Below are 27,245 nucleotides of genomic sequence, written 5' to 3' on the forward strand. Positions count from 1 at the left end.
GGCTAGTTTTGATTAGCTAGCTTTAGCTAAACTTTCCCAATTCAGTTTCCTCATTTGTATAATTCGGTAGAAAAAAATAATATAATCTAGCATATTTTATCCTTATATCTGACATAAGAAAATCAAATAAAACAAGGACACAGCAATAAAAACTAAGTTTTTTTGCCTGAAAAAAATATTCTATTCTACATTTCTTTCCTCTCAATTGTCCAAGACTTTCTGTATATCAAAGAGTGCTATTCTTTTAAAATGCTTTCCCATAACAATTACCTGGTTAGTTAGCTTATAATTACCTGAGTTTATCATTGACTTTATATGTAAAACACCAGTCACTATTCTTCCAAAACAGGGTATTATTGAGAAAGAAAGAAAGTTGCTTACAGCTTCACCTGGAAGACCCCGTGGTCCTATTTCTCCATCTTCTCCCTGTAATTGACAAGAGGAATGGGAGGGAAGTGCAAGCAGACAACACATCAATTCAACATGACTTTGTTCTCTTATGTTTTCATTTTAAATATTTCTTAAAATAAATGAAGTTTAATATACCCTCATTCCATCTTCTCCAGGAGGACCAGGGGGGCCTTGGGGGCCCCGTTCGCCCTATTAAATAAATACAAATATGATGAGAAAATGAAACAAGGCAGAATTTTTAGAAGTGTTTCCTATAGCTATCCAGTTTGACAGGAAAACTTATACTTTCTTTGTCCTCCTCAAAACACTGTGGAGATAAATCATAATTTTACATTAAATGACTTTATACATTGCTACGCTAAAAAAAAAGTTCCTTCAATTAAAAAAAAAAGGTTTGAATAAAATACCTAAAATAATCTTCAGACACTTAATATAAATTAAATCATTTAGAAAATTATTTTACTGAAGATTGTCTTAAACTGGGATACTCTTTGGTAATTTAAATTTAACTTAAATTATTTTCTGTTTCTAAGAGATTCATAATAAATCAGCACAATTCAAGATAACTAAAGACATTTTTAATTTTTTAAAAAACAAAATTGTGTATTTCTCCTGACATATGGTAGGTATATACTAAATACCTTGCTTGACATCTCTGGTATTCTCTTTTCTTTTACTCTTGTCTTTTTATATTATTTGTGTAAAGTTTTTCTTATCTTCATTTCTTACTTCTGAAGAAGGGAAATGTGAAGATCCAAAGCTGTCCTTTGCCCAAGAGACAGCCTCTTTGCTTAATTTCCCACTAAAAATATCCACTGGATTCCTGTTCAGCATGGTGCTTTGTTTAGCTTTTGCAAATTATAAGCTCTTGCATTGCACTGCAAACTCATATTATCACAAGAAATAGCTTGTGGTGTCTCTATCTTTGGGCACCATGGAACAGGATAATAAAATACAGTGCCCAGTATATTGTTAGAGCAATGACAGACTGTCTAAAGGGGCCTCTATTAAGTATAGTTCCATAGACAAATTATAAGAGGCACATTAAGATGATTGGCAAGAAATTAGAGGCAAAATGCAATCTCCATGCTTGGCTTTGTATAAATATAATATTTTCCACATACATGTACATAAAGATTCTACCTGGATTTATATTTACATGATTAATGTCTAAAAATAATGAACTTGTATTGATACTGTGTGTAATTCTATTTATCTTTCTTAAAGTAGGTAGTAGATGCAATACTTTGCTAAATTATTGGATTCATAAATATTTAAATTAATTTTCTTTTTTTGACTTCTTAAAGCCTATCAATTTTAATATATTTCATAATATCCCTGTATTTTCCCTGTATGCAAAGTAACAGAATGGTATACCTTACCCTGTGACCTTTGTCACCTGGCAGACCTGGAAGTCCATCAAATCCCCGATCTCCCTGTAAAATCATCATCATCATCATCATCATCATCATCATCATATTCCCAACTTAATTATATACTGTAATTTAAATGTGAAAGATTCATTCATACAGGAAACTCTGTCATAAAATATAACATTTTCAGGAGTGAACTAACATACAAGATCCAAATATAGAAATGTACAAGCTCCTGACCTTTGCTCCAGGTTCTCCTGGCATTCCTCTTCCTCCATCAGCACCTGGACGACCCTGGTAATGCCAAGAACATGACTAAGTATAAAGGATTCCTATCGGCACAAAGTAAAAGGAAACAAGGTAACTGATGATTTCAGATCATCAATATATACAATGAAAACCAGTCCTACCCTTTTTCCAGGTTTTCCCGTTGGACCAGGTGGACCTTGAACACCACGAGGGCCCTATATCAAAACATTGAAATTTATTCATTTTATGGAATTTTTGGTCAATGCACTGAATCACATTGAGATGGTTTTAGAAATTTCTATGTTCTTAGCTTTCCCTTAAACGTTTTGGCATAAGAAAATTATTTCTTACATAAAAGTTCACATAAAACAGAAGAAAATCAATTTTTCTAAAAGGTTCCTCGCAAAAAAAAAAAAGAGGGCCACATTATCTTCTTAAGTTTATGGAGATCTGATTACATTTAAACAAAAGAAAGTGATATTTTAATCTTTAAAAAAAATCCTCACTCATTTTGATCCCGAAATCTTGGGTTTTACATTTCCCTTGACTGAAAACACTCTTAACCATCCATCTCATTCGTCTTTTCTTTCCAATCCTCTTTCCTTCACCTTCCCCTTCATTTTTTAGAGATCCTCTTCTACATATTTATTCTTTTATTCAACTTATCACATGAATTATAATTGTCTTTTTTCATAGTTGAATCTCCCACTAAATTGCGATCTGCTGTGGTTTTAGACTAAATCAGCCTTTTCTCCATTATATCCCTACACCTCAGCATAGTGCCTAGCACATGTATCTTTCTATCATCTACAAAATGCTGGAGGATTATTTGGGATCTCTAATGCAAATTATTGCCTGGCACCATGCCATATCATATTAAAGGTGAAAGATTCTCAATATGCATCTTTCTTGAAGTAGTGCAATGTGATATTATGTCAATAAACAATGTCTTATGTGAGGATTGATACACATGTTTTTTTAAATAAAATTACACAGTTAATAATAGATCAAATGTAGTCCTAATATAAACATTGCATAGGCCTTTATATTTAATTAACCATATCCGTTTTAAAGTTAAACAGTATGTATATAATGAGTGTGGTAGCAAATGTAACACGCATTCAAAATTACAAATAACTTTTATCTTCACTGTACAATGTTGATTATGGAAATATGAAATTAAAGTTGTCTAATAAACAGGGTTTAAAGACCACAGCTTTTTTAGAAAATTATTTTTGCAAGATGACTTTACCCCGTACTCCAGCCGGAAGGCAAAGAGCAATACTAACAGCACAAATCTCAGTTTTTAATGAAAATGATCCTGCTTCATCTAATACTGTATCTCTTTGGACTTGAGTCAAGGAAAACCACAAAATCCATGGTGACTACTACAAAATGTCTTTAAATTAAACTATTTTGTAAAGAGATGATGAAATAAATTATAAATTTTTCAAAAGCTTAAACTCTCTAGATTTCATATAGTGACATTTCAGTAATTTTATGCAATTCTCAGTTAAGTTGCAATGTTTTCCAACCTTCCATGGCAATATTAACCAAGAATGAAAGATAAGACTGCCATAATTTGAATCACCCAATTATGTTTCTCAATTTTCTTTGATTTATTTTCTAATTCCAAAATAAACTGCGATGTATCCGTATAAAGGAGTACTACTAAGCAATAAAAATGAACGAACTATTGATGCACTCATCAACTGCGATGAATCTCAAGGCATTATGGTGAATGAAAAAACCAGTCTCAAAAAGTTACATAATACATGATTTCTTTTGTACAGTATTCTTGAAAAGATAAAACTGTAATAATAAAGAACAGATCAGTGATTGTCAGGTATTAGGGGTGGTGGGGAGGATATGACTGTAAAGGGTTGGCTCCAAGAAATATTTAAAGTTATAGAACCATTCTATCCTGATGATTATGGTGGTGATCACAAAGAATACATATTGGTTTTAAATTCAATTTCACCTTGTAATTTTGAAAAAATAAACCCAATTTTATTGTATTATTTTTTAAAGATTTATTTAATTTTATTTGAGAGAAAGAGAGAGTAGGAGCAGCAGAAGGGGAAAGAGAATCCTCAAGCAGACTCCTTGATGAGCAAGAGCTGCCTGCAGGAATTGATCCCAGGACTCTGAAATCATGACCTGAGCTGAAACCAAGAGACAGCCACCTAACTGACTGAGCCACCCACATGCGCCAAATAAAACCAATTTTTAAAAAAGAAAAAAAAATCGGTGACTGGCCACTTGAGAGTTCCTGTAGCCAATCTGAATTTCTATTTATTGAGTATATCAGGAAGTATTTTCATTTAAAAATAAATTATTTTTAGGGGCTCCTGGGTGGCTCAGTTGGTTAAGCTTCTGACCCTTGATTTCGGCTCAGGTCATAAGCTCAGGGTCCTGAAATAGAGCCCTGCATTGAGCTCCATGCTCAGTGCAGAGTCAGTCTGGGATTCCCTCTCTATCCCTCTCCCTGCTTGCATTCTCTCTCTCTCTCTAAAATACATAATTAAAATCTTAAATCGATAAATAAATGTATTTTTTAAATGTCACATTTTTACTATTTTCTAGAATAAGCATACTTCACAATGTTCTTATGTTGAATGTTTCTATCTACTTATTATCATTCAAGAAAACATAATACTTTAAATTTGGTACCATGTAAATATAATCTAAAACCTTTTTAAAAAATTTCAGCTCAGCTGTTCTCAATTCTGATAATTTCCTAGTTCTTAAAAAATGCTTAAAGTTAGCTACTTTTAAGTATGTTAAGTATTGTTTTCTGAAAGTATATGCTAAATTCACTCTCCACAGAAAATATCGTGGGTTTGAGGCAGGGCCACTAAAAAGTACCATTGCAGTAGTTCTGCTCTGCTCTGTAAAATTTCAAGCCAATTTAATATTCTAAAGGCCTATTACTATCAAGCCTTTCCCATCCTAGCTTATTATCTTCTTTTAATATTGTTTAAATTAGTCAAGTCGTTGGCAGTCAACTGGTCAGTAGGGATTTTTCAATTAAAGGAGGTGATATGAACTTAAAAGTAATGTAAGTAATTTCTTTCCTCATAAAACAGATGGCAGATACTTCAATTACCTCTATAAGATAAAATGAAGTCAAAAATAAAAGAAGTAAAATAGACTATTGTTTTTACCTGAGGACCTGGGTCACCACTCTCACCTTTGGCACCAGATGAACCAGGCCCCCCCTGTAGAGAAAAAGTAAGAATATAATCATTTAACTGAGTAATAATTCCCTAACTACTTTAATCTTACCATTTTCACATGAAATAGTTAAACACTATTAAAAATATATTTCATCAAATTAGTATAATTTTAATACAATAAAATTTTCAAGTCCTTTGAAATACATCTCTTCTCAGATTTATTGTATTCCAGTTGGTAAACTATATTTAAAAGTCTCTATTTTACACATAACTACACAGAAGCCAATTTCATCAAGTCACATTGAAATTTTCTTTACTGTATACCATTACAGTACTTACGATGATATTCAAGGCATTATTTATTATTATACTGTGATGTAGTACTAGAGGCAACATATTTTTACTGAGTCAGGTATACATTGAATCCATTTATACAGCAAGGACTTGGCAAAATGTTGTTGTTCTAATACTCAGAAATTTCTCAGACACTGAATTCTATAGCAATAAAATGTCAAGAACAGATGCTACAACTATCATTTTAATTGTCCTGAAATAATGTCAAAGCATTTTTCCCCAAAGTGGTTTGTTTATTTCCCACAAGAATAAGCCCTTATGACAAAAATCTCTTACAAATGTTTACATAATTCAAAAAGTGCCATAAAAACCTGGCACATTAACTGGAAAAAATATAAAATCACTTTATAAAGTGTTGTGAGTTTTAAAATAAATACTAGGCTGTTCATTCCCCTAAAAAGCTTTAGGACATTAAAATTGAACATGGTGATAATAATTAACTTCAAACAGAAGTATACTTTGGGTGTTTAAGAAGTTTCTGGTTTATTTAAATCGATACACATTCAAATGATGGTGCATTGAATCATTATACAAAAAAAAAATTGTGCTAAGTCTGGAAATGTTAGCTATCTAGAGCCTCCTGGTGGCTCTAAAGGAAAATAACTATTAATCTGACTCCTAAGAAATATGGAAAATCAAGTAACATGAATATTCTAACCTTGAAAATTAAAGAATAGCCTTCACGTTTTTAATTAAGATTTCTCGCAACTAAATTTTTTCAAGAGAAAACCTAAGGGTTCTATATTAAATCAGATTATTAATCACTGAATTGAAAACAATTATAGGACAGTCAATTTGTTTTTAATTAATTTACTGCATTACATTCTCTGTATATAGCACTACCTACTCAACAAATTATAATTACTCTGTCCAAACACTTTAAAAATCATCATCTAATAATTGACAGTAACAGAATAAAATAACACAATATTTTCTACATTTCCTGTACATTTTATAATATAGGCCTCCATTTGTCTAGAAAAGCAATTGGAGAAAACAACTGAATAAGGAATTTTTCATTGGAAGAATGTATATGTTTGTATCTGAATATATTGATGTAGACTTTGTTCATTTTATATAAAATAGTTTTAGATTCTAGAATGAACAGATATTTGAAAATCTATCATAATTTGACATTTTGGAGAAAGAGATAATAGAAGAGAAATGGTGAAAAGAAGCAATATGATGTTTTTCTCTCAACACCTACTTTTAATATTTAAGGAAGCTAAAAGTTCCTAAAGCAAAGACTTAAGGAGTGAAATCAATTAATCTTGAATCCAACGTATGACATTAAAAACGTGTGCACGTTTGCCAATTTTTGCTCCTTGCCAACACGCCCTGAATGACTGACCCTCTAAGACTGGTGAAAACACAAACTGCTGATGGAACATGCTTCTGTTGCTTCTGCTCATCGCTGCCCTGACCATCTACAGATCGACTAGGCTTATGCTTGTCAGGATGATGCATAGGAAAATTCCTTTGGGAAATGGAGTTTTAGGGGATCCTGGAGTGATATTTTTAAATTAAGTAACATATTGTGGTATTTCCCAAGCAGGTGTGACCATAGGAATCAGGTGGTGCGTTTATTAAAAATATAGTTTGCCACATCCAAACCCTGAATTTCATCATTGGAATCTCAAGTTTGGAGCCCAGGAACTATTTTTAATAAAACATACAGATAATTCTTCTGCCCTCAGATTTATAGAACATTAGCATGCTGATGATTTTCTTCAGTTGTATAAATATGAGTTATAACTAACAATTAAATATTAACTCTATTCTTTCCTTTGTTAAGTAACACAAACTCTTCCATGTTTCTTATTATTTTGCCAGAACATATGTTCTGCATGAGCCCATACCATTGAGTTGTATACCGCTTCAAAATATGTAAGATGTACAAACTTTTGAGACTGAGTTAGGAGTACCATAAATGTATGTAAACTACATAACAAATCCTTGAATAAAATACAGGAAGAAAATGATTTATCATCCTAATATGATCCGTAAAACAGATTAAATAATTAGAAGACTATTAACTTGATTCAAACTTGAATAAAACTGTTTTGCTGTGTTTACTCAGTAAATCAAATACAAGATTTTAATGTTCATAGTAATAGTTTCTATAAACATCATTTCATTAAATATATCGAAAGCATATAAAATCATATGAAAGAGTAAGAGGAATAACTTTTTCTATAGAAAAACAAACACTTAAAATAGAAATTATTTACTCAATTAATTCTAAAATCAATCATAAACAAGGTTGGACTCCTACCTCCTACTCCTACTTTTTCTTAAGAAAAAAAGGTGATTTAAAGGGATTCTTTTTGTGTGTGTGTGTGTGTAAATTGCTACACTGTTTAACATTTGGTAAAACTTTCAAAATATTTGAAGATATTTTTTAAAAACCACTTGGAAAATATTAGCTTATTAGCAAGCTTGCATGGAAAAATAAAACACTGTCATTTTCCAAAAGTCTCCAAAAGACAAATTAATTTCTCTAATATCTGAAGCACTTTGTGGAATATTGAAGGCAAACTGAAGTTTAAGCCAAGCATCCTGCTTGCTCCCCATATTATGGAATAATTTAACTGGCCTCAAATAGTTTTCTTCTTTAATGAAAATCCTATTTAACATAAAGTTAAGTCTCAATAATTTAATATCAAATTGAATTTTAATAACTTGGAATGTTATGTAAATAAAATATATTTATAATTTGAAAAATTAATAGGTACGTAACAATTATATTTTTCATCGTATTTATTTGATTTGAAAATTCATCATTGATACTTTTTCATTGAAACTTACTGAGTTCTGAATTGAAGTAGACTTAAAATGGAAACATAATCAAGCATAAATAGGCATATGTATCCTATTTTCATTAGCTGTAAATATGAACAATGCTTGGCTAAAGTTGCACAAGAAACTACTAATAATGTGGATTTAAACAACATGATCTTATTAAGTAACCTACCACAGGACCCGGTCTTCCAGTTAGACCCATTGGGCCAGGTGGACCTCTCAAAGCAATCTAGAAAATAAAGTAGACCAAACTCAGGCAAGCTCTCCTGGATAAATATATTAAACCACAATATTCATTTGCACAAGCTACCTGTAAGTAACAGATGATTAACACAGGTGTAATAGCTATATGCTAGAAAGAGTGCCTGATTACTGAAGAATTGCAAGTTTCTAGAATGATAAGTGACCTAAATAAGAATTGGATGTTCTTTAAACTATTGTATCTTGTATACAATCTTGTACCATATTATTATGATTTATTCAATGATAAAATTTAAAATAGATTTTAGTATAAGCTATCTGATATTTTATAATTTTTCTACTCTAAAATATACTTCAAAATAACATGTAGATTCAAACATGTTGGCATTAATTATCATTGAAAATTCTTTTAGAGGCAACAGTTTGAGATACTTTAAATAAAAAGTTTCTACCAATATTATAGGAAAAACTATGACAATTAAAGCAAGAAAGCAAGCAAAACCGATCAGAAAATATGCTAATACACTTATTTTTAAAAAATCTCAAATTTAACATTATAAGAAAAATACATTCATTTTGTATAATCATAGGCATGATAGATTGATTACATGCACTATTGATATTGAATATTAGAAATGTGAAATTAGCATACTTGAAAAGCTGGAACAAGTGGAGTACAAAAGGTAAATATTTGATAGATGTTAAATTAGTATGGTGAGCTATTTTTGAATATTAGTGATTCCAAAAGATGAATATTTAGATTATCAAAACAGATATCAAAAATAATACTGTAATAGAAACAATATGTAAAATCATATTAGAAAAGTGCACAAGATGAAAACAGTAGGATCTCCAAAGTGCCACTACTGACTCACCATGAGATTTTTGACAATATACTTCTTAATCCTTGAGATTAAATATCTGAAAAATTGGAATTATAATGCTTGCTACCTATTTCCAAATAACTTAAAAGGACTAATAAAATGAGGAATTTAATGATCTCATAAAACATTTAAGTTCAAATAATTACCTTAAATTTGTTGAAAGTAATATAATTTACATGATTAATTGTAGGAGTCATTAGCAAATTATTTTAAATATTTTTAGGTAAGTGTTATGCCAAGGTCTAATAAACAAGTGCTTAAGTTTTTCTGTCTTTGTACATGATATAGCCAAATAATGGCATCTTTTCAGAATAACAGACTTAGTAAATACATAAATAAATATGAGTAAATTATAGTCTTCACTTATGTTTTTTCAGATATTTTATACACTCATAAATTTATAATGATAGACTTATAGATGTTAAATTTTATATACTCATAAATTTACACAAAGTTATCACAGAAATGATTTATATAACTTAGAAAGTGGGCCCATATCCATACCAAATGTAAGTCCTTTATTTCCTTTTTCCTTAAACCCCCCCCATATTATGAATAAAAATATTATATGACTTTCAACTCTTCTCTAGTCCATTCTTTAGACTTTTTAATTGCAATGAATTTAAAAATAAATATAATTATAAGTCTTATAAGATAGTGGAAACTGACAGCTGATGAAGGATTATAAACTAAATGGATTTTGTAAAAACATTATAGGTTTGATGATTAGAACTGAAACACATATTGAAGGTTTCTTTCTTCTATGAGAATGCTTAAAAAACTTAATTTGCTAGATTATTTGGGATATCCTGATTAATTTATTAGATTAAAAGAAAAATAATTATTTCAAACCTTACTCTTATTTTTTTTAATCATTAACTTCTGTCTTAGCAAAGAGAGACTATATATGAGAGATACAGTGTTAGGTATAAATCCAGCAATACTCTGAAAAATATTTAGAAAATTTGTGTTACGGTTTGTGTGTTAATGCCAGAATTATATATGGCAGTACTACAAAGGACATTTAACTTTAATATTCAATTAAAGAAAATATTCCTACTGGAAAAAATAAGATTATAACCTCAACATTTTTTCTGTCTAAATTCAATGTACTATCCAGAAGTATTTTGTTTATGATAGATTCCTCCAGATGCAGACACACACACACACACACACACACACACACACAATCTGACACAATCAGCTCCTGGGAATACATGTTTTTTCTCTTTTACCCGGGCCTGCTGAAGAATCGCCTGAGCTTGAGCTTCCTGAGCAGAGATGGTTGGTCCTTTGGAACCATCGCCTCCATAACGAAACTAAGAGAACATAAAGAAGCTCAAAATTAAGCTTTGTCAAATAGGTGCTTTAATCACTAATTAAAAACTATTTACTGAAAATGATGGGATTTTTATAAAAGTACAAGGTAACTTATACTAATCAAGATATCTATTTTTTTTATTCTCCTGCCCATAATGGAAGTTTTCTGAACCATGTTTACAAATTGTAGAAGAGACTAAGAGATTTCCAATTTTAAATTTCATAATATCTGAAAAATCCAAAATAGGTCATTATATTTTTTACCTGCACAAATGCAACCTATTTTATTCACACATTTGTAAAAATTACAAATGTACTCAGTTAAGTGGTAGTTATAGAACAATTGCCATTGTGTTGAGCGAAACTTTTGGAATCTGTATGAATATAGAGGAAATCTTCCTTGAGATATCTTCATTTTGTTTATCTTTTCTTATAATAGGAAATTAATGCTCCCTCTATCCCTCCATAAAATACTAAAATTCTAAAGCTCCTATTTATTTTAACTAAAAATGCAGATGAGTCCATTTCTTACTCTACTTGATTATTACTTTAAATTTTATTACATTTAAATAAATAAATCGGACTTTTTCCCAGAGGACAATGGCAACTTTAAAAAAGCAATCCTACGGTAAAATAAATAAATAATTTTTGAGAAATGAAAAATAACAATATAGATATGTCTTTAAATTATCAACTGTTGTCTATGGTGATAAATAGCATATTAATATTAAGTAACACATGAAATGCATGTTAATCATATGATTCAGGATAAAGGCACACTATCGGAAATATTAAAAACAACCTCTAAGCTTTGTTGCCAAAGTCTAATCAAATAATGAAACCTTAGTTCTAACGCAGAGATTAATATTTACCAGAATTATGTCTTAATAAAATTTCCTGTCATTTCTAAAAGCTGCTTGATTTCAAGTATCTCTAACTCATACAATGGTTTCAGTTAATTGTTCTGTAATATGGTTCAACAATATTTTTCAGCAATAAGATGACAAAATATCAAGTCATCTTTATAGCAATAAAAAAAAAAAAAAAAAAAAACATACCGGCAACATTAACATGGTACCGGGAGGACCGGGTAGACCATCAGCGCCTGGTAAACCAGGACGTCCTGGGGGACCCTAGGAAAGCAAATCATCAAAATTAATAATAAATTAAATAATTAAATTTATTAGAAATATAATAACCTTTAATAACTTTAGTCTACGTTAACTAATTTGTTTTTGCCCTCCCCTCCTTGGTTTATCTCCTTTTGGTAACTATACCTTTCTAGAAAGAGTTGCTATTTTTTTTTTTTAAGGAGGCTCTACACTCAGCATAGAACTTAATGCAAAGCTTGAACTCATGACCCTGAGATCAACATCTGAGCTGAGGGTGGCTCAGTGGTTGAGCATCTGCCTTTTGGCTTAAGTCATGTTCCTGAGGTCCTGGGATCAAGTCCCTTCATCGAGATCCCTGTGGGGAGCCTGCTTCTCCCTCTGCCAAGTCTCTGCCTCTTTCTCGGTGTCTCTCATGAATAAATACATAAGGTCTTAAAAAAAAAAAAAAAAAAGACCTGAGCTGAGAACAAGAGTTGTATGCTTAACCAACTAAGCCACCCATGCGCTCTGAAAGGGTTTTCACTGCACTAGTTTTACAGGATTTTAATAATGCACAAAGTTATTGGTTACTCATGAATAGAGGGGGAAAATAGGAAAGAGATTTTGCAAGGAAAGTTTGGACTTAAAACAAATGGTCTATTTTACCATGTGACCCAGGACATGCTCTTCAAATTAGAACTCAGGCTTATTAACTCAGTCTATCAGAATCCAACTAACTACTCATCTGAGTTCATAGAAAACATGTCTTAATTCAGACTAAAGAACTGAATCTAATGTAGCAGGTTCATTTCATGGACATTTATTGAAAATAAAAGTTTTCTTATTAATTATAGCACAGATAAGCACAAGTTCTTTATCCTCACTTCTGAAATTAGTTACAAAAGTTAACCAAAATATTGCACATTGAATTCACAGACTTCTCTCCCTTTCTAGTGAGAAGGATAACATGTTAAACTTGTGGAATATATTGTAATTAAGTTAATCTATGTTATACTATTTGTTATAAAGAGTCCCTTCACTTACCCTCTCACCAGGATCACCAGGGGGTCCAGTGGGGCCTTGTAGACCGGGAGGACCCATAAGACCCTACAGAGAAATAAACCATGACCTGAGTCAGAACTCATTGTCATTCGGGAGAATTCTTCTTACCAGAACCAAAGAAGAGCTCATTTTATATATCATAAATATGCACTTGTCTTCCAATCAATTGCCCTATTTATCTTCCTATGAAAAGAAAACATACGGGAACCACTCTGTAGCTAGCTCAATGCTTCCTCCATGAAGCTGCTCTTGGGGTGGAGGCAGACATTCCAAGGAAAAACAGTAAAGGAGAACATGCAAATATAAAGTCCCTGAAATAGAAGCTGGTTCCCAGTTCTTAATGAAGAAATGGTACACTCAGATAATTAGACCTCAAAAATGTGATAGCAAAGTTGAAATGTAGTAATCATTTCACTTGGAGGCATTTTCACATTTTCCTTTATGTATAAGTATTTAAAAGCATCAGCATAACACATCTCTTTCAGATGACAAGAACTTAATTAATTCCACAAAAGACAGAGATTTCTTACAAAGTCAGAGCAGTACAACTACTTGAGAATAAGACACCAAGCAACATCTGCCTCGGTAGGAAGTGACAATGGAAACTGACAATCATGGCATTTGGAAGTACAAATAAGGCAGCTACTGTCTACCTAGAATTCCAACTCCATCTATTGAGATATATCTATTCCTCTTTAATAAAAACAAAGATGGCTTTTTTTCACTATCAGAACTTTCAGATAGAAAGTTGAAAATGAGGCTAGGGATCTAGAGATATTTAAGCAAAAACAAAACAAAACAAAACAAAACAAAAAGAAGAAAGAAAAGAAGACTAAACAAAATTTGATTTCACTGCTCTTAAAAGAATAACTTGTGGAAAGCCAAATCAGACAGCAATTCAAAGATACCAGGCCCTCTGAAAAAAAATGTTTGACTCTATCATTCAATACTCAAAGTAGTATCAGATATATAAACTTAATAATGTAATAGAAGTTCTATATTTGATAATTTAAAAAATTAAGACAAAAATAATCTTGACATATTTACATACCGCAGGTCCTGCTGGCCCTGGTGGTCCTTCAATAAGCATACCCTATAATAATAATAAAAAAAGACAAAGAATCATTACTAGTGAAATGATTCTAACCCCTAACCTCTTGTCTAAGCAGTTCTAACATAGCACCACATCGTTGCTATTTTAAAAAGTAAATTCTCTATTTCTTCCATATAAAACCAGTTATGAAGAGTTTTGCATGGGGAAGGAAGAGAGTTTAAAATGACAGAAAACACAGTCCCTGTCTTGGAGAATCTGTGAACTTATTAGAGAAGAAATAAAATTCAGAAAAGTAATATTAAAAGGAGAATATGCAAAGTGCTCCCAAGAAGGACAAAGCAAAGAAATTTGATCAAGTTTTCCCAGCACCCAAAATAATGCCTGGCACAGAGCAGGAATTTAAATATTTACTGTGTGAATGAAACAATGGAAGCTAAGTGGCACCTAAGCACTTTAATTTAGGGAAAGGAGAAAAAAAGTCCAAGCACAAGAACTGGGGATAAATATGAGATATGAGATAAACTCTTCAACAGACAAGAGAATAGAGCACTATTTCAGGATGAGAAACTCATTCCACAAAGTAAACTATTCTACTGCCTGAGATTGTTTCATCATTTAAAAACTGGTTGTAGGGCAGCCTCCGTGGCTCAGCGGTTTAGCGCCGCCTTCAGTCTAGGGTGTGATCCTGGAGACCCAGGATCAAGTCCCATGTCAGGCTTCCTGCCTGCTTCTCCCTCTGCCTGTGTCTCTGCCTCTCTCTGTGTCTCTCATGAATAAATAAATAAAATATTTTTTTAAAAAATGGTTGTAAATTTTAAAAATAAGGGCAAATTCTTCTGGAAAAGTATTTTTAAATTCTTTGGTAAGTGACATGATTTCTCAAATTTTGGAGTAATACTGTAGATAGCCAGCAACGTCCTAATAGACATATTTTTTTAACCTTTAACCCACCCACTCCCATTTAGTTTTGCAGTTTTTATGTCCTTGGAATTTCTGAAATGATTTTCATGATCTTGAGGCAAAAAGTTAAGCATTTTGTCTTTAGTTCTAATGCAAACAGTTTCCCCAAGTTGGTGATGAAGGAGAACAAGAGTAAAATTGCTTTTCCAGTAAGAATTTGCTTTTTACCAATATCTTGAATAGTAATAACATTAAGATCAAGATAAACTGTAAAAATCACTTCGGGAGTAAATTAAGATCTTTTCTTCAGTGGAAGAAAGGAAATGAATTTTAAAAAGAATATTTTCATATCATTACATGGTATTATCTGAATAGGCACAAGAAAGTATCTAAGTCAAATAATATATTTCTAATAATGTCAAGTTCGAGAAATTGAAGGGAGATAGAAAAGCTAATGTCTGACTATGTTTCAACCACCAACATCTGAACTTTAGCAAGTTACCTAAACTGGAGGTCTCGGTCAGGTTTCTTTGTTGTAAAACAAGAGGATTACAATAGAAAAATTTCAGCTACTATCAATTCCAAAATTTATGTCTCTGTATTTCCTGGTTGATTGAAATATCACTTGCCAGAAATGGCCTCACTAACTCATTTATTTGTGGCACATTTTAAACTTCAGGGCGTTAGAATCTTTAATGGTAACATATAAACATATATAATAATTTAAAGTTGTATGATGGGTCATACAAAATAAATAATTGTACCAACCTTTAAAATATAGTCTCACCAATACTTACAGGTTCAACTACTGCTGGTTCTCCTTTCTGTCCCTTTTCTCCATATCCACCATGGCTATTTATCTGTTGAGTGAAAAATTCAAGCAGCCTGTCTTTAAGTAAATAAGGCCATTTAAGTATTTTTATAGAAAATTTAATCGTCTAAGTGCATTTAAAAACAACCTATTAAACTGTGTTTTTTAAAAAGAAACCTATTAAATGTTTAGATACTGAAAATATAAAAAGGAAAACATAATGAACATTAATACAATTTTTTAATGAAATTAAGTAATTGTTTCTTAAAGACATATTATAGAAAGATAAAGACATCTGTAGACCTCAATTATTATTCCAAGGCATAAAGAAAAAAGTGTCATCAAATTAAATTTAACAAAATAAAGGTGGGGGTGAGGGGTGGGAGAAATGGGTGAAGGAGGTCAAAAGGTAAAAAAAAATAACAAATATGGTACCATACTGAGCATCACCAAAAAAATTTTCACAATTAAAAAAATCAAATAAATCTAAAAATCAGAAATTAGACTTACTATCCAAAATGAGAACTATTTTTAATCTTATCAATAACAAGATAATTTGAATACAATTCTATTCAAGACTATCCTTTCAAATGAAGACCCAGGTAGTGTAGGCCAAGCTATACTGCTGAAGATTCCCAAGAGGAAGAATCTATCAAGACATCCTAACAGTGAAAAATATTCACAATTTACATATGAACACAACTTGTATTTTACACCTGAGAAGACATCAGGATAAATGTGAAAATACTCCAAAAATAAGACATACAATGACACAGAGCGTAATACTGACTTACGCTTGTTTCTGTGATATCTGTTTCTGCTGGAACACCTGGACCAAATTCTTCATTAGTGGGGCTTGTTGGTTTATCTTCATATTCTTTATATTCGTAAAAATCATATTCGCCTAAATCTCCATCTACCAGAAGGTCAGAGTCCCTGCCGTCTATTCCTTTGTTTTCATATAGTGTATCCTCAGAATTTTTCCTCTGGGAATCATAATCCTCTCCAGTTAGATATTCTTCAGTAAATACTTCTTCAACTGGATTTGGCTATTAATTTAAGTTGCAAGGAGTTGAAGAACATGGAAGTTTACTGTTAGTAAAGCAAGGTAAGCATTTGCAATTACAGTTTGATGGAATGTGACGGGAAGCAATTTAAATGCTACTCAAGCAAGCCTGAAGGCCGAAAAAGATAGCCTTTCAGTATCATCGAAAGAAATATTTTTGTACATTGGTATGTACAAGGAAATATTGCTTTCAAAGTACTTTTCCCAATAAACTGCAAATATTCACATGGTTCAGCATGTGTATTTGCTTGTTCCATTGAAAAAATAAAAACGTGTTAGTCAATTTTATATTTACTTTATAGTTTAAGACTTGAATAATGAAATGAAATATGCATGATTATTAAAACTTTGCTTAATTTTTAAAGTCACAGATCATTATGAAATACAACTGCTACCAGAAAAATTGACTAGCCTAATAGATTGGTTAATTTACCATGTAAATTTGATTTTCAATCACAAAAATAAAATATTCATGCCAATGTTGAGACTTATCATTGCAATTTTTATAGAATATCAAGTATATAAGGAAAGATTTCTATAAAGCAAATACAGTGTAAATTATATTCCTCAAAATTCGAGACAATGAAATAAAATATATCACTGTGCAATCTCATAAAGAGTAGAGAATAAATGTACACTTTCAAGTAATATATCAATAATATTCCGAGATTAAAAAATAAACCTAAAAAAAAACCTAGTGTACTTTCTTTTTCACATAAGTAATTCTTTATTTATAGCATAAGTTTAAACCATATTTATTATGCAATTTTTATCCATATTATGATTTTGATGAGGTTTAAACTAAATAATTTATCTTTCTACTCTTCGAATTTCATTTTAAGTAACTTAATTTCTACAAAATAGTGAATCTAGATAACAGAACAGTATTGAATAGTAGTACACAGAATCATGTAAGTAAAAAAGTGGCTAAATGATTAAATTAGCAATTGGAAACCAAAATAAAATTTCCAATAACCATAATATTTTTGTGTTCTTAGACAAGGAGGACATATTATTTACAAGGGGTGCATATTATCCAAAATCCAAATATTACTATGTTCACAGCTCTGAACTAAAAATACTAGGTGATTTAGTTAGACAAATAGACATCTTGACTAAAGATAACCATTTCTGGAAAATGATTAATTTGGACTACATGAAACATAAAATCTGTTCTTATCCTAAATATTATTCTAAAGTATGTGTTTGCATTTAATGCACCACTGGGTTCATTTGTCTCACTGGGACACATGTTATAAATGTTCTTACAGGTAAATTACTCAGGTATTCTTCATACCCAGCATGACAAGTATTTCACAAAAGTAAACTGAATTATACACTTAGTTTTTCATGATATTTTTAGAAAAGAATGAAAAAGGGTAAGATATATTAATTTAATCATAAACATATACTCCTAACAAGTTTGAAAATGTAAATAGTTATTAAAATCCACTAAGACTACATTTTCTCAAGAAGTCTGTTGTCATAATAATGCATGTTTATTGGTCAGATGAAATAAATTCTAATTGTATCATTTTGTGATACAATTTTCACTTTAGAGGAATCTCCTCACAGAAAAATCATGCTGTGAATACCTTTCATCACAACATGTTGAGAAGCTTGCTCAATCCCAGGAGCAATCAAGAAAGTGATAGCAGCCAATTCAGTTTAATCAATTTGCATTTGCATGAAGCAAAGAGTCATGCAAAATCTGAATTGACTGATTGTCAAAGACCTGTTTCCAGTAACAGTGAACCAATGCTATTGTTCCTCTTACCTCAGTAAGGGGATAAAAAGAAGGAACTTCTCACAGGTTATAGATTCTCTCAGAGGGAAGTGTATTAAGAAATATTACATATGTAAAAAATTTGAACAGGGACTTAATAGTGTCAATGACCTTACCTCATTTGGCCCAGATACATGCCTAGGAGCTACTGTCTGATAACTTTCCTCTGTTCCATAGTTGTACTCTTGAAAATCATCAACGATATTTGCCTAGTGATAAATTCAAAAGAAAAGCAATTATAAAAATGTAAAGTAATCCCAAACTGAGGGAAATCATGATTTAATTGGGTTATCAGATTAGCCAAATGAGCATTTATCTAGTTGGGTTAGGACAATGACTCATCATCAGAGATCTTCCAGCTTATCTAGGACAGATCTTGATTGCTTTTTCTTTGCTACCTTTACCCCTAGTTTGGCTTTTGCTGCTGCTTGATAACTTTTCTTCTTCTTGGACGCAAATTTTTCAGATTTAGGGGGTGTAAACTTTTTGGATTTTTCCTTTGAGTTAGTGGCCACTGTCCTCGTCTTCTTTTTGAAATTGGATTTCTTTTTCTGTAAAACGTGGTGAAAGATGGAATGGGAAACATAAATAAAGTGGAAAGGGAAATGAAGAGCATGGATGAAAGGAAGAACAAGCAAAGCAAAATGAGCAACATTCCTTCAGGACGGCTACTGTCAAATAAAAATCACAGTTATTGGTTCATAGAAATCAGGTGAATGAAAGGCTCATGACGAGTTTGAAGAACAGCGGACATAGGAAACCACAGAATAACAAACAGGACACCATACACAGAGGTGCTACTTTGTTTTTACCTCGGTTTGTGCTATTGTCTCCTCAGTTACAGTGGGTGTCTCTGTTACAAATTCAGCCTCCTTATACTCTGCTTCCCCATACTCATAGTCATATTCCATTATATCCTCAGGTGCATACTACATTGCAAAGGAAAAAATATCAGGCGACTTTGTTAGTTGCAAGTAATACTAACAACAAAGTGGTAACTGTCTTAACTTTTACTTGTGGTAAAGGTTAAGAGGCAAGGAAATGCTGTTATTTAAATGTTATTTTGTATTACAAGAAGTATTATACTTTCCTATACAGAGTATAATAACATAGGAGTGACAAAGCAGGTTTTTTAAGAGCAGAATTGTGATTAGGATTGTGATGAAACTAAAAATTTTGAATATTAATTCAAAATTAATTAATATTCAAAACCTATAGCTAATGACTTATTTTGAACACAGCAGTTATGTACATGGTCGCAGTGGTTAAATATTCATGTTAATTTTTATTTGTAAAAATTGTTGCACAAGGCCCCTCTTTAAGAATTTTACTGTAATTTCAATGGGTACTTCCCCTCCCCCATTAAACTACATGCTTAAAATTTAAAATATGGAGAGTAGTCTTTCCACGTATGAAAGAATGTGTATGCTGTGAGTCGAAAGGGGAGAGGAAAGGAAATGCAAGGAAGAGGAGCCTATACAGAATACTGAAACTAATGAAAGACTAAAATCTAAAATTTATTTAGAATCTCTAAATAAATCTAAATAAATTCTAAATAAATTTTAGATTTTATTTTTTCATTGCTAGAGATTTCAGATCAAAACGAGCACAGAATACTTGTGAAACATTAAAAGATTCAAAATTAGATCTGTCTCTGGTTAATACATTATTTTTGCTTTCAAAAATATTGTTTTCTCTATCAAAAAAGCATAGCACTTAGACCTCGTAAACTAATGAAACTGAACTCACACTGGAAAATAGTATTTTATACTAGATCCTTCTGTATTAAAATAATTGAGTTGGAAAGAGTTATGTTTCTTAATAGAGGGATGTACAAGACCGTCATACATATTGAATGACATGGAAAATAATGTAATACTTCAAAGTTAACTATCTCTATCAGAACTTTAATTTGTAAATAAGAATATAGCTATTGTGAAAAATATATAAATCATCATTTTCACAAAAATAACTATAAATAAACCAAGGTCATGTATACATAAAATATTAAGCAGCAAACTCAATAAGCTGAATCTTTAGTATTTATATGCTAAAGGCAACCTATTTGGAATTCCCTCAGTATTATATCTGGTGAAATTCCAATTATACCCCAACTGGATTTCTTGGCATTTCAAAAATGCCAGAAAAGCCTTTTGATCTGCCAAAAAAATAACTGTTGACCATATGTCTTTTAAAAATTGTGATCACTGTGCCTTCTAATAAGCTCTATTAACTATAGCAATGCAAATGAGTACAAATTTCACAGATCTATAATGAGACATGTCCAAAACTGATCCCTTGGCAACATTATACATCTAGCCTTTGATGAAATATTCTCACTAAAGTGAACTTTCTGGATGGTTCTGCCAAAGGTCATATTGAAATATAAACATAGACACGTCTTTAGTTTTCTTTACTATTGTCAAAACTCTGATTTGATTAAATTAATTCAAATGGATTCATAATGTTTTCTACTCATTAATAACTTCATTATCAATGAATATACATACAAAGAACTTCAACAGAGCTTTATCCTAATTGAATTTGTACAGAATTTGGTAAAATAGAAAAATGCACATATAGAACACTGAATATTTGTTTCTTCATGCCTCTGCAATCAAGATATAATGCCAACTACTTCTAGGAAAGTTAATGTAGACATTATTAATAACATCATTAAATAAATAAAATGATTACATATTTAATTTAGATACATATCAAAAAGACATTAATGGAGATTGAATATTGTATAATGAATATTTTTTCTATAGTTATGGTCAATCATGATGGAATAAGAAATATTAAATTTATATAGCTATTAGCTGACAGAAAGAAGTAAATCATAAAAAAGATTTGACAGTTTATTTTATGCTGTAGATTTTTAAAATTAAGCAGACTTTTCAAAACCAAGTGCATTTATAATGAGTTTTAAAAACAAAAGACAATAAGCAAACACACAAAGGGCAGATTTTTCAAATGCACAGTTTAATGCATCTTAAGTGGAGAATGGTATTCAGAAATGTATCAATATACGCCAACTTCATGTCATGTTTTTGTTTTTGTTTTTTCTTGTAGGTGGAAAAATCTAACCTCCATAAGTTTCTCCTCTTTTTAAACTCTTTCCAAATGAAGACCAACCAGACTGGTCTTATCTTTCATTTTTCTTAAAGATTCATTTATTTATTTTAGAGAGAGGGTAAGGGTGGAGGGACAGAGAAAGAATCTCAAGCAGATTCCCCAGTGAACACGGAACCTAAAGTAGGGCTTGATTTCATAACAGTGAGATCATGACCTGAGCCAAAAATCAAGAGTCAGACACTCAACAACTGAGCCACCCAGGCGCCCCTGCTCTTATTTCTTTATTTAAACAATATCCCCTTGGTGATGGTATTGAGTTGATGTAGCACTAGTATACATGAAGCTTTATAATCTATTTTTGAAGATGATTCTCTATTCTTACTATGGAATTTTGGGGTGCCTTAAAAGAGAGAGAACTAGTTGTAATAAATGAGATGAATACATGCAAAAAGACACGCAGCGATGGAATGATTTTAATTTTAGTATGTGAGTATCCTAGCATTAATTATAGTGTGTGAGGAGATAGGGTCTTCTAGCAATGTCATAATCTCTTCTTGTTTAATTTGTTAGAAAAATCTTTGAGAACCAGAATATATGATAAATATTAAGTACAAAAAAGATTAAGGTAATACATATGTGGAAGTCAGTTGTTTTTTAAATTTCTCTATAAAATATTACCTTACCTTTGCTTCACCTTCCTTGTTCACTTTTTATAAAAAAAGAATGTCATTTGCTACTATGTATAAGATACTATAGTTTGCATAATATATTAATAAATAACCATATATAGATTTCACATTTAATTTCTTGTAATAGAATAATATAACTTGAGAAAATCCCCAAACATCATAATTTTAATATTAGTTACTCTTCTATATAAATGGTGTTATATAGGTTCAAATAGAATTAAAATTTGATGATATAATGACTATATTCAAATCTAGCTACATTATGCATTTCACTGTATAATGAGGATGTGATGTTGTGTAACAATAGAATCTTAAGAATGACTTAGAAGATGTTATTTAGAGGGTATGAGCTAGACAAAATTTAAGTTGGAAAAAGCATACTTGAGTTAATTTGTAAAAGAAATTGACACATCTATTAATTCAAATTAGAATGAGTATGCAATGTCATGAATTTATTAATGGAAAAGTAAGTGCTATAAAGTGTGACATGTATGGTCAATCCTCTATACTGTATTTTACATTCTTTATTCACTGGAAATAACATCACTCCCTATGTCATACAAGAAGAATATCTGCAGATCAATTAGTAAAATGCATATTTGAAATATAATGACATGTTAATGGCTAATACAAGGACTAATACTAATATAAGGACTGTTTACTAATTTGGTTAACCAGTTTATTTCATAAGTGTACAGAATGGTTTTAATACTGAAGTATCAATGTAATTTATGATAGGGAAAAGAACTTCATTGCAACACAGTCAATAATAGAAACTGGTAAGAAATGCTATATCCATTATACCATCATCCAACAAGATTTCCATGCAGTTTTTATTAAAGCAATACATTGTTTTTCTCTTCAAATTCCTACTAAAAACAAGTTTGACTTAACAGAATGTTAAATATACATTATCAACAGCTAACGTAGAAAGGGGCAAATTTGCTTTTAAAATTTACATTTTTATCCAAATTAAACTATTTTGCTTTAAAAAAACTCAGTTTAACTGACATGATAGCATTAACGTATTGTAATAAAACACCTCAAGGCGATATATTAAGAAAGCATACCTTCATTCTTCCAAAAATCAGAGCCATATCTGTTGCTAAAAAGAACAAAACTTATCTTTCTTAAAATAGGAGCGAAATAAATCTCAGCAATCTCAAACATGTATAACATGTATAAATGTTACAAATTTTAATACTGAATCATCACAATCTCTAAGGCGTTAAAGCACTAAACCTAATGGTATTTTACCTATCCTCTTGGAATTCACACACACACACACACACACACACACACACACACACAAACTGTTTAAATAAATCCTGAGGGGGAGGGAAAAAAAAAGAGGCACTGGAAAACTGTGGAAAAAAGAAACACAACTACCCAATCAATTTCTCTTTTCTCTCTCATATTTGCTTTTCTGTCAGCTTCTTAAGACTTTATCCTGTTTTAAAACAAACATTAATAATAAGTCATGGAAAATATCAGTGCAATAGAATTCAAGATCATACTTTAAAAAGTGATGTCAACAAATAGATCTCAAGTGTTTAGATAGTGCTTAGTAGAATCCTAACCGAACTCACATGCAAAAATAACAATAAATTAAAATAAAAGATAAGATCCTAACTTCTTGTAAATAGTCAAGCTCAAAAGATGGCACCAAATAGTACATTTAGAAAGTAAGAAGAATGTTATTTGAGCTTTTTTCAAACATAAAGGCAACCTTGATGTTTTCAAACTTCGAAACCCCTCTTCTAAAACTTAACACTCTTCACCTTGAGGAAAAAAGAACCTAAAAAAAATTGTTTTGCTGCCAACTAAAGACTAAATTCCTTCCAGTTTGCTTGTTTTTTAATTTCCAGAAGGTCCACATCAAAGAATTCTACTAAAAAATCTGGATCAGAGTATACTATGCTGTATTATTTTTTTTGGATATTCAATTATGAAAAAATTGCCATGGTTATGCGAACTTATTTTTTGGTCTGAAAGAGAATAGGGTCAAATTTTATTATGATAAATTTTCTTGCAAAAATAGCCGGGAAGAATGGCTTCACACCTGGATTTCAAATAAAGTGATATAATATGAATCAAAGGACATGGATAGTTTTAATTATTGTATTTAGATCAAACTGCTTTTCATTTCATTGCTCTTTATATGAAATTTTGTGGGAGAAAAAGAAAACATACATATAAATGTAGCATAGTCCTGTAAGAAACAGAAAAAAAAATCTCTCTAAATACTCATCACAGAAAAAAAAAAGAAAACAATTTAAAAATTTTAAAAAATAAATAAAAATAAATAAATAAATAAATAAATAAATAAATAAATAAATACTCATCACAGCCTGAAACACTAAGATAGCTCTAATGTCACTTTCTCACATGCCTGAATTGCCAAAGGCAAGTACACCAGAGGATATGTCACCTTATCTTGAGTCTGTTAATTATTTTACTGCCAAGGGCAGAAATACAGCTTTTAGATATTTATGTTGCAGAAATATAGCTTTTAGATAAATATCTTTTTCTCACCCCCCCAAAAAATGAAATATGCTTATATACACAGTATACAAGTGAGGTATCTCTATTTTTAAGAAGTTTAAGTAACAGAGCACTGAAGAGGAAAAAACACCAAAAATCTTAATCACTTCTTCCTATTATTAAATAGTAAAACACTATTAAATACAAAGTATAGTGTAATTAAAATTGAATAACAAAAACAGTCTCAAAACTGCAGGACTAGGTCCATACCCTCGAAATGAGAAAACATGCCCTGATCTTATGGTCCTCACCTCATCAATCTGCGGTTCCTGAGCCTGAGCGGCCTTGGGCACTGAAGAGTCACAGTCTGGACTATAATGCTCACAGTAGTCATATGCTGCTTTGGGGTCACCTATGATCAGCAGCTGCTGGATGTCACCCTGACAAAATATAAACATAGGTATAGTCAGCGTATTTGGATATACATATATTTAGAGCAAGAGTTACCCAAGACCATGAGTAATTTATTTTTAAATACCTGAAGAACTATCACTTATATTTCAATGTTAAAAATAGTCTTATAGAACAAAACAAACAAGCAAAGGGAAAAGACAAAGAGTCAGAAAAACCAAGAAACAGAGTCTTAACATAGAGAACAAACTGATGGTTACCAGAGGGGAGGGAGTAGGGGGATGGATGAAATAGGTGATTCTAGAGTGCACTTGTCTCAATGGGCACTGAGTCACGCACAGAATTGTTGACACACTATATTGTACACTTGAAACTAATATAACACTGTATGTTAACTATACTGGAATTAAAATTAAAAAATTAATAAATAAACAATAGTCTTATAGGATTGAAGAAAACTCATAGATGTTTTACAAATCAGCTGTTAACATTAAGCAGTTATTCTATTTTTCTGTGGTTCAATCTTTACTATATGCATCCATTTGTTAGAACTTGATTTTACTCAAGTAAAATTTACAATTTTATATTGCATAAAATAAGACAAGTGAAAGGTAAATAAAAAACTGATATAAAAGGTAAACAAAATTTAAAACCTGTAGATACCTAAAGATAGTAATATATTTTCAATGTTAACTGACGTTGTTCAATCAAATTAAATGGAATTATTATTATTAGGTAAATTTATATGAGAATTTTTAAATGAAAATATAGATCCTACTATTGTGTTCTGGTAAAGGAGTCAGTATCAAAAGGAATTCCTACTTATAAAGAAATGCAGAGGTCAGAGAAATTCAAATTATGAATAAAAAGCATAAATTTGCTATACTTTGATTAAGAAAAAATGGAGCATCTAAGCATACATTAAAACTTACTTATTTGATTTCTGCATAATCTTAATAAAAAACATTACAAATAATTAGTAATAGGGTTATCTAAAGAGTTTAATTTCAGGAGATTCTGGAAACTGGTTCTGGAAAATGTATAAACAAGAGAAAAATTATAACATTTGAATATTTCTGAATATTTCTACAGAATCTAATTTAACATGAAACTAGTTTCATAGAAATTCATGGGTCATGTCCATTTTAATTCAGAATTATACTCAGGCCCAAAAGTATGTCTGAGTTAATATCCAATTGACATAATGATTCGAGTCCTTGTAAGTTTGAGCACATAAGTCTGATTCACAGAACTTCTGCTGGCATTTTGAATAATTTCAAAGTTATTCCAGTTTTTCTGCATGTCGTTAACAGAAGTTATATAGCCTATATAGTCTATAGTCTATATAGCCTATATAGTCTAATGAAAATATAGACATTAAATTTTAAAAAGTCTCTAACCATGAACACTAGGAAATAATTCCTAGCACTTCTGTACAACAGTTGTTTAGTCCTTTCATTCGGACACTCATTCAAACAGTGCTTTCACAAACCATAAGAGATTCTTAACTATACAGAACAAACTGAGGGTTGGTGGAGGGAGGTAGAAGGGGGATGGGCTAAATGGGTGATAGGTTTAATCAGAGGACCCTCTGATGAGCACTGCGTGTTATGTGTAAGTGATGAATCACTAAATTCTACTCCTGAAACCAATATTATACTCTATGTTAACTAACTAGAATTTAAATAAATATTTGAGAAAAGCTCATAAAAACTCCAAAAAACACAAGTGCTTTAAAAAAGTGCATTAGCATGTTAGTGTGGCCAGGTAACACCCAAATAAGAAAATACATTATTGCCCAGTAAAACCTAATAAAATAAGACAGAATCAACAAATATCCATCTGAAAACTATAAGGTTTATAATAGTCATACTATTATTAGTATTCCAACCTCAAAATTGTTTATTTCTACATGCCATGAGGCAATATAATTAACCAATAAAATTAGATTGCTTTTGAGATTTTTTTTCAAGATTCTTTTCTGTAAATAGATAGGAATGTCTCTCATATTTCTTTTATGTCCACTGATTTTAAACATGC

General features: G+C 31.0%; 1 protein-coding gene across 4 annotated transcripts in view; it reads right to left on the reverse strand.

Annotated features, from left to right (window-relative positions):
- The window catches only part of COL11A1 (collagen type XI alpha 1 chain), a 196,786-nt gene that overhangs the window by 109,992 nt on the left and 59,549 nt on the right, over window positions 1-27,245 (reverse strand). Inside the window, exons 5-20 of one of the 4 annotated variants that reach the window (XM_072834734.1) lie at window positions 25,106-25,234; window positions 19,356-19,472; window positions 18,660-18,752; window positions 16,486-16,740; window positions 15,678-15,740; window positions 13,978-14,019; window positions 12,909-12,971; window positions 11,832-11,906; window positions 10,689-10,772; window positions 8,541-8,597; window positions 5,201-5,254; window positions 2,195-2,248; window positions 2,025-2,078; window positions 1,794-1,847; window positions 547-600; window positions 382-426 (exon numbers count right to left, since the gene is read on the reverse strand). In XM_072834734.1, the coding sequence (XP_072690835.1) occupies window positions 382-426; window positions 547-600; window positions 1,794-1,847; window positions 2,025-2,078; window positions 2,195-2,248; window positions 5,201-5,254; window positions 8,541-8,597; window positions 10,689-10,772; window positions 11,832-11,906; window positions 12,909-12,971; window positions 13,978-14,019; window positions 15,678-15,740; window positions 16,486-16,740; window positions 18,660-18,752; window positions 19,356-19,472; window positions 25,106-25,234 (1,293 nt within the window). The remainder of the gene's footprint in view (window positions 1-381; window positions 427-546; window positions 601-1,793; window positions 1,848-2,024; window positions 2,079-2,194; window positions 2,249-5,200; window positions 5,255-8,540; window positions 8,598-10,688; window positions 10,773-11,831; window positions 11,907-12,908; window positions 12,972-13,977; window positions 14,020-15,677; window positions 15,741-16,485; window positions 16,741-18,659; window positions 18,753-19,355; window positions 19,473-25,105; window positions 25,235-27,245) is intronic. The other 3 variants (XM_072834735.1, XM_072834736.1, XM_072834737.1) reach the window with 3 other exon arrangements.

The sequence above is a fragment of the Canis lupus genome, chromosome 8 (genome assembly GCF_048164855.1).
Source record: "Canis lupus baileyi chromosome 8, mCanLup2.hap1, whole genome shotgun sequence".
Classification (NCBI taxonomy): domain Eukaryota; kingdom Metazoa; phylum Chordata; class Mammalia; order Carnivora; family Canidae; genus Canis; species Canis lupus.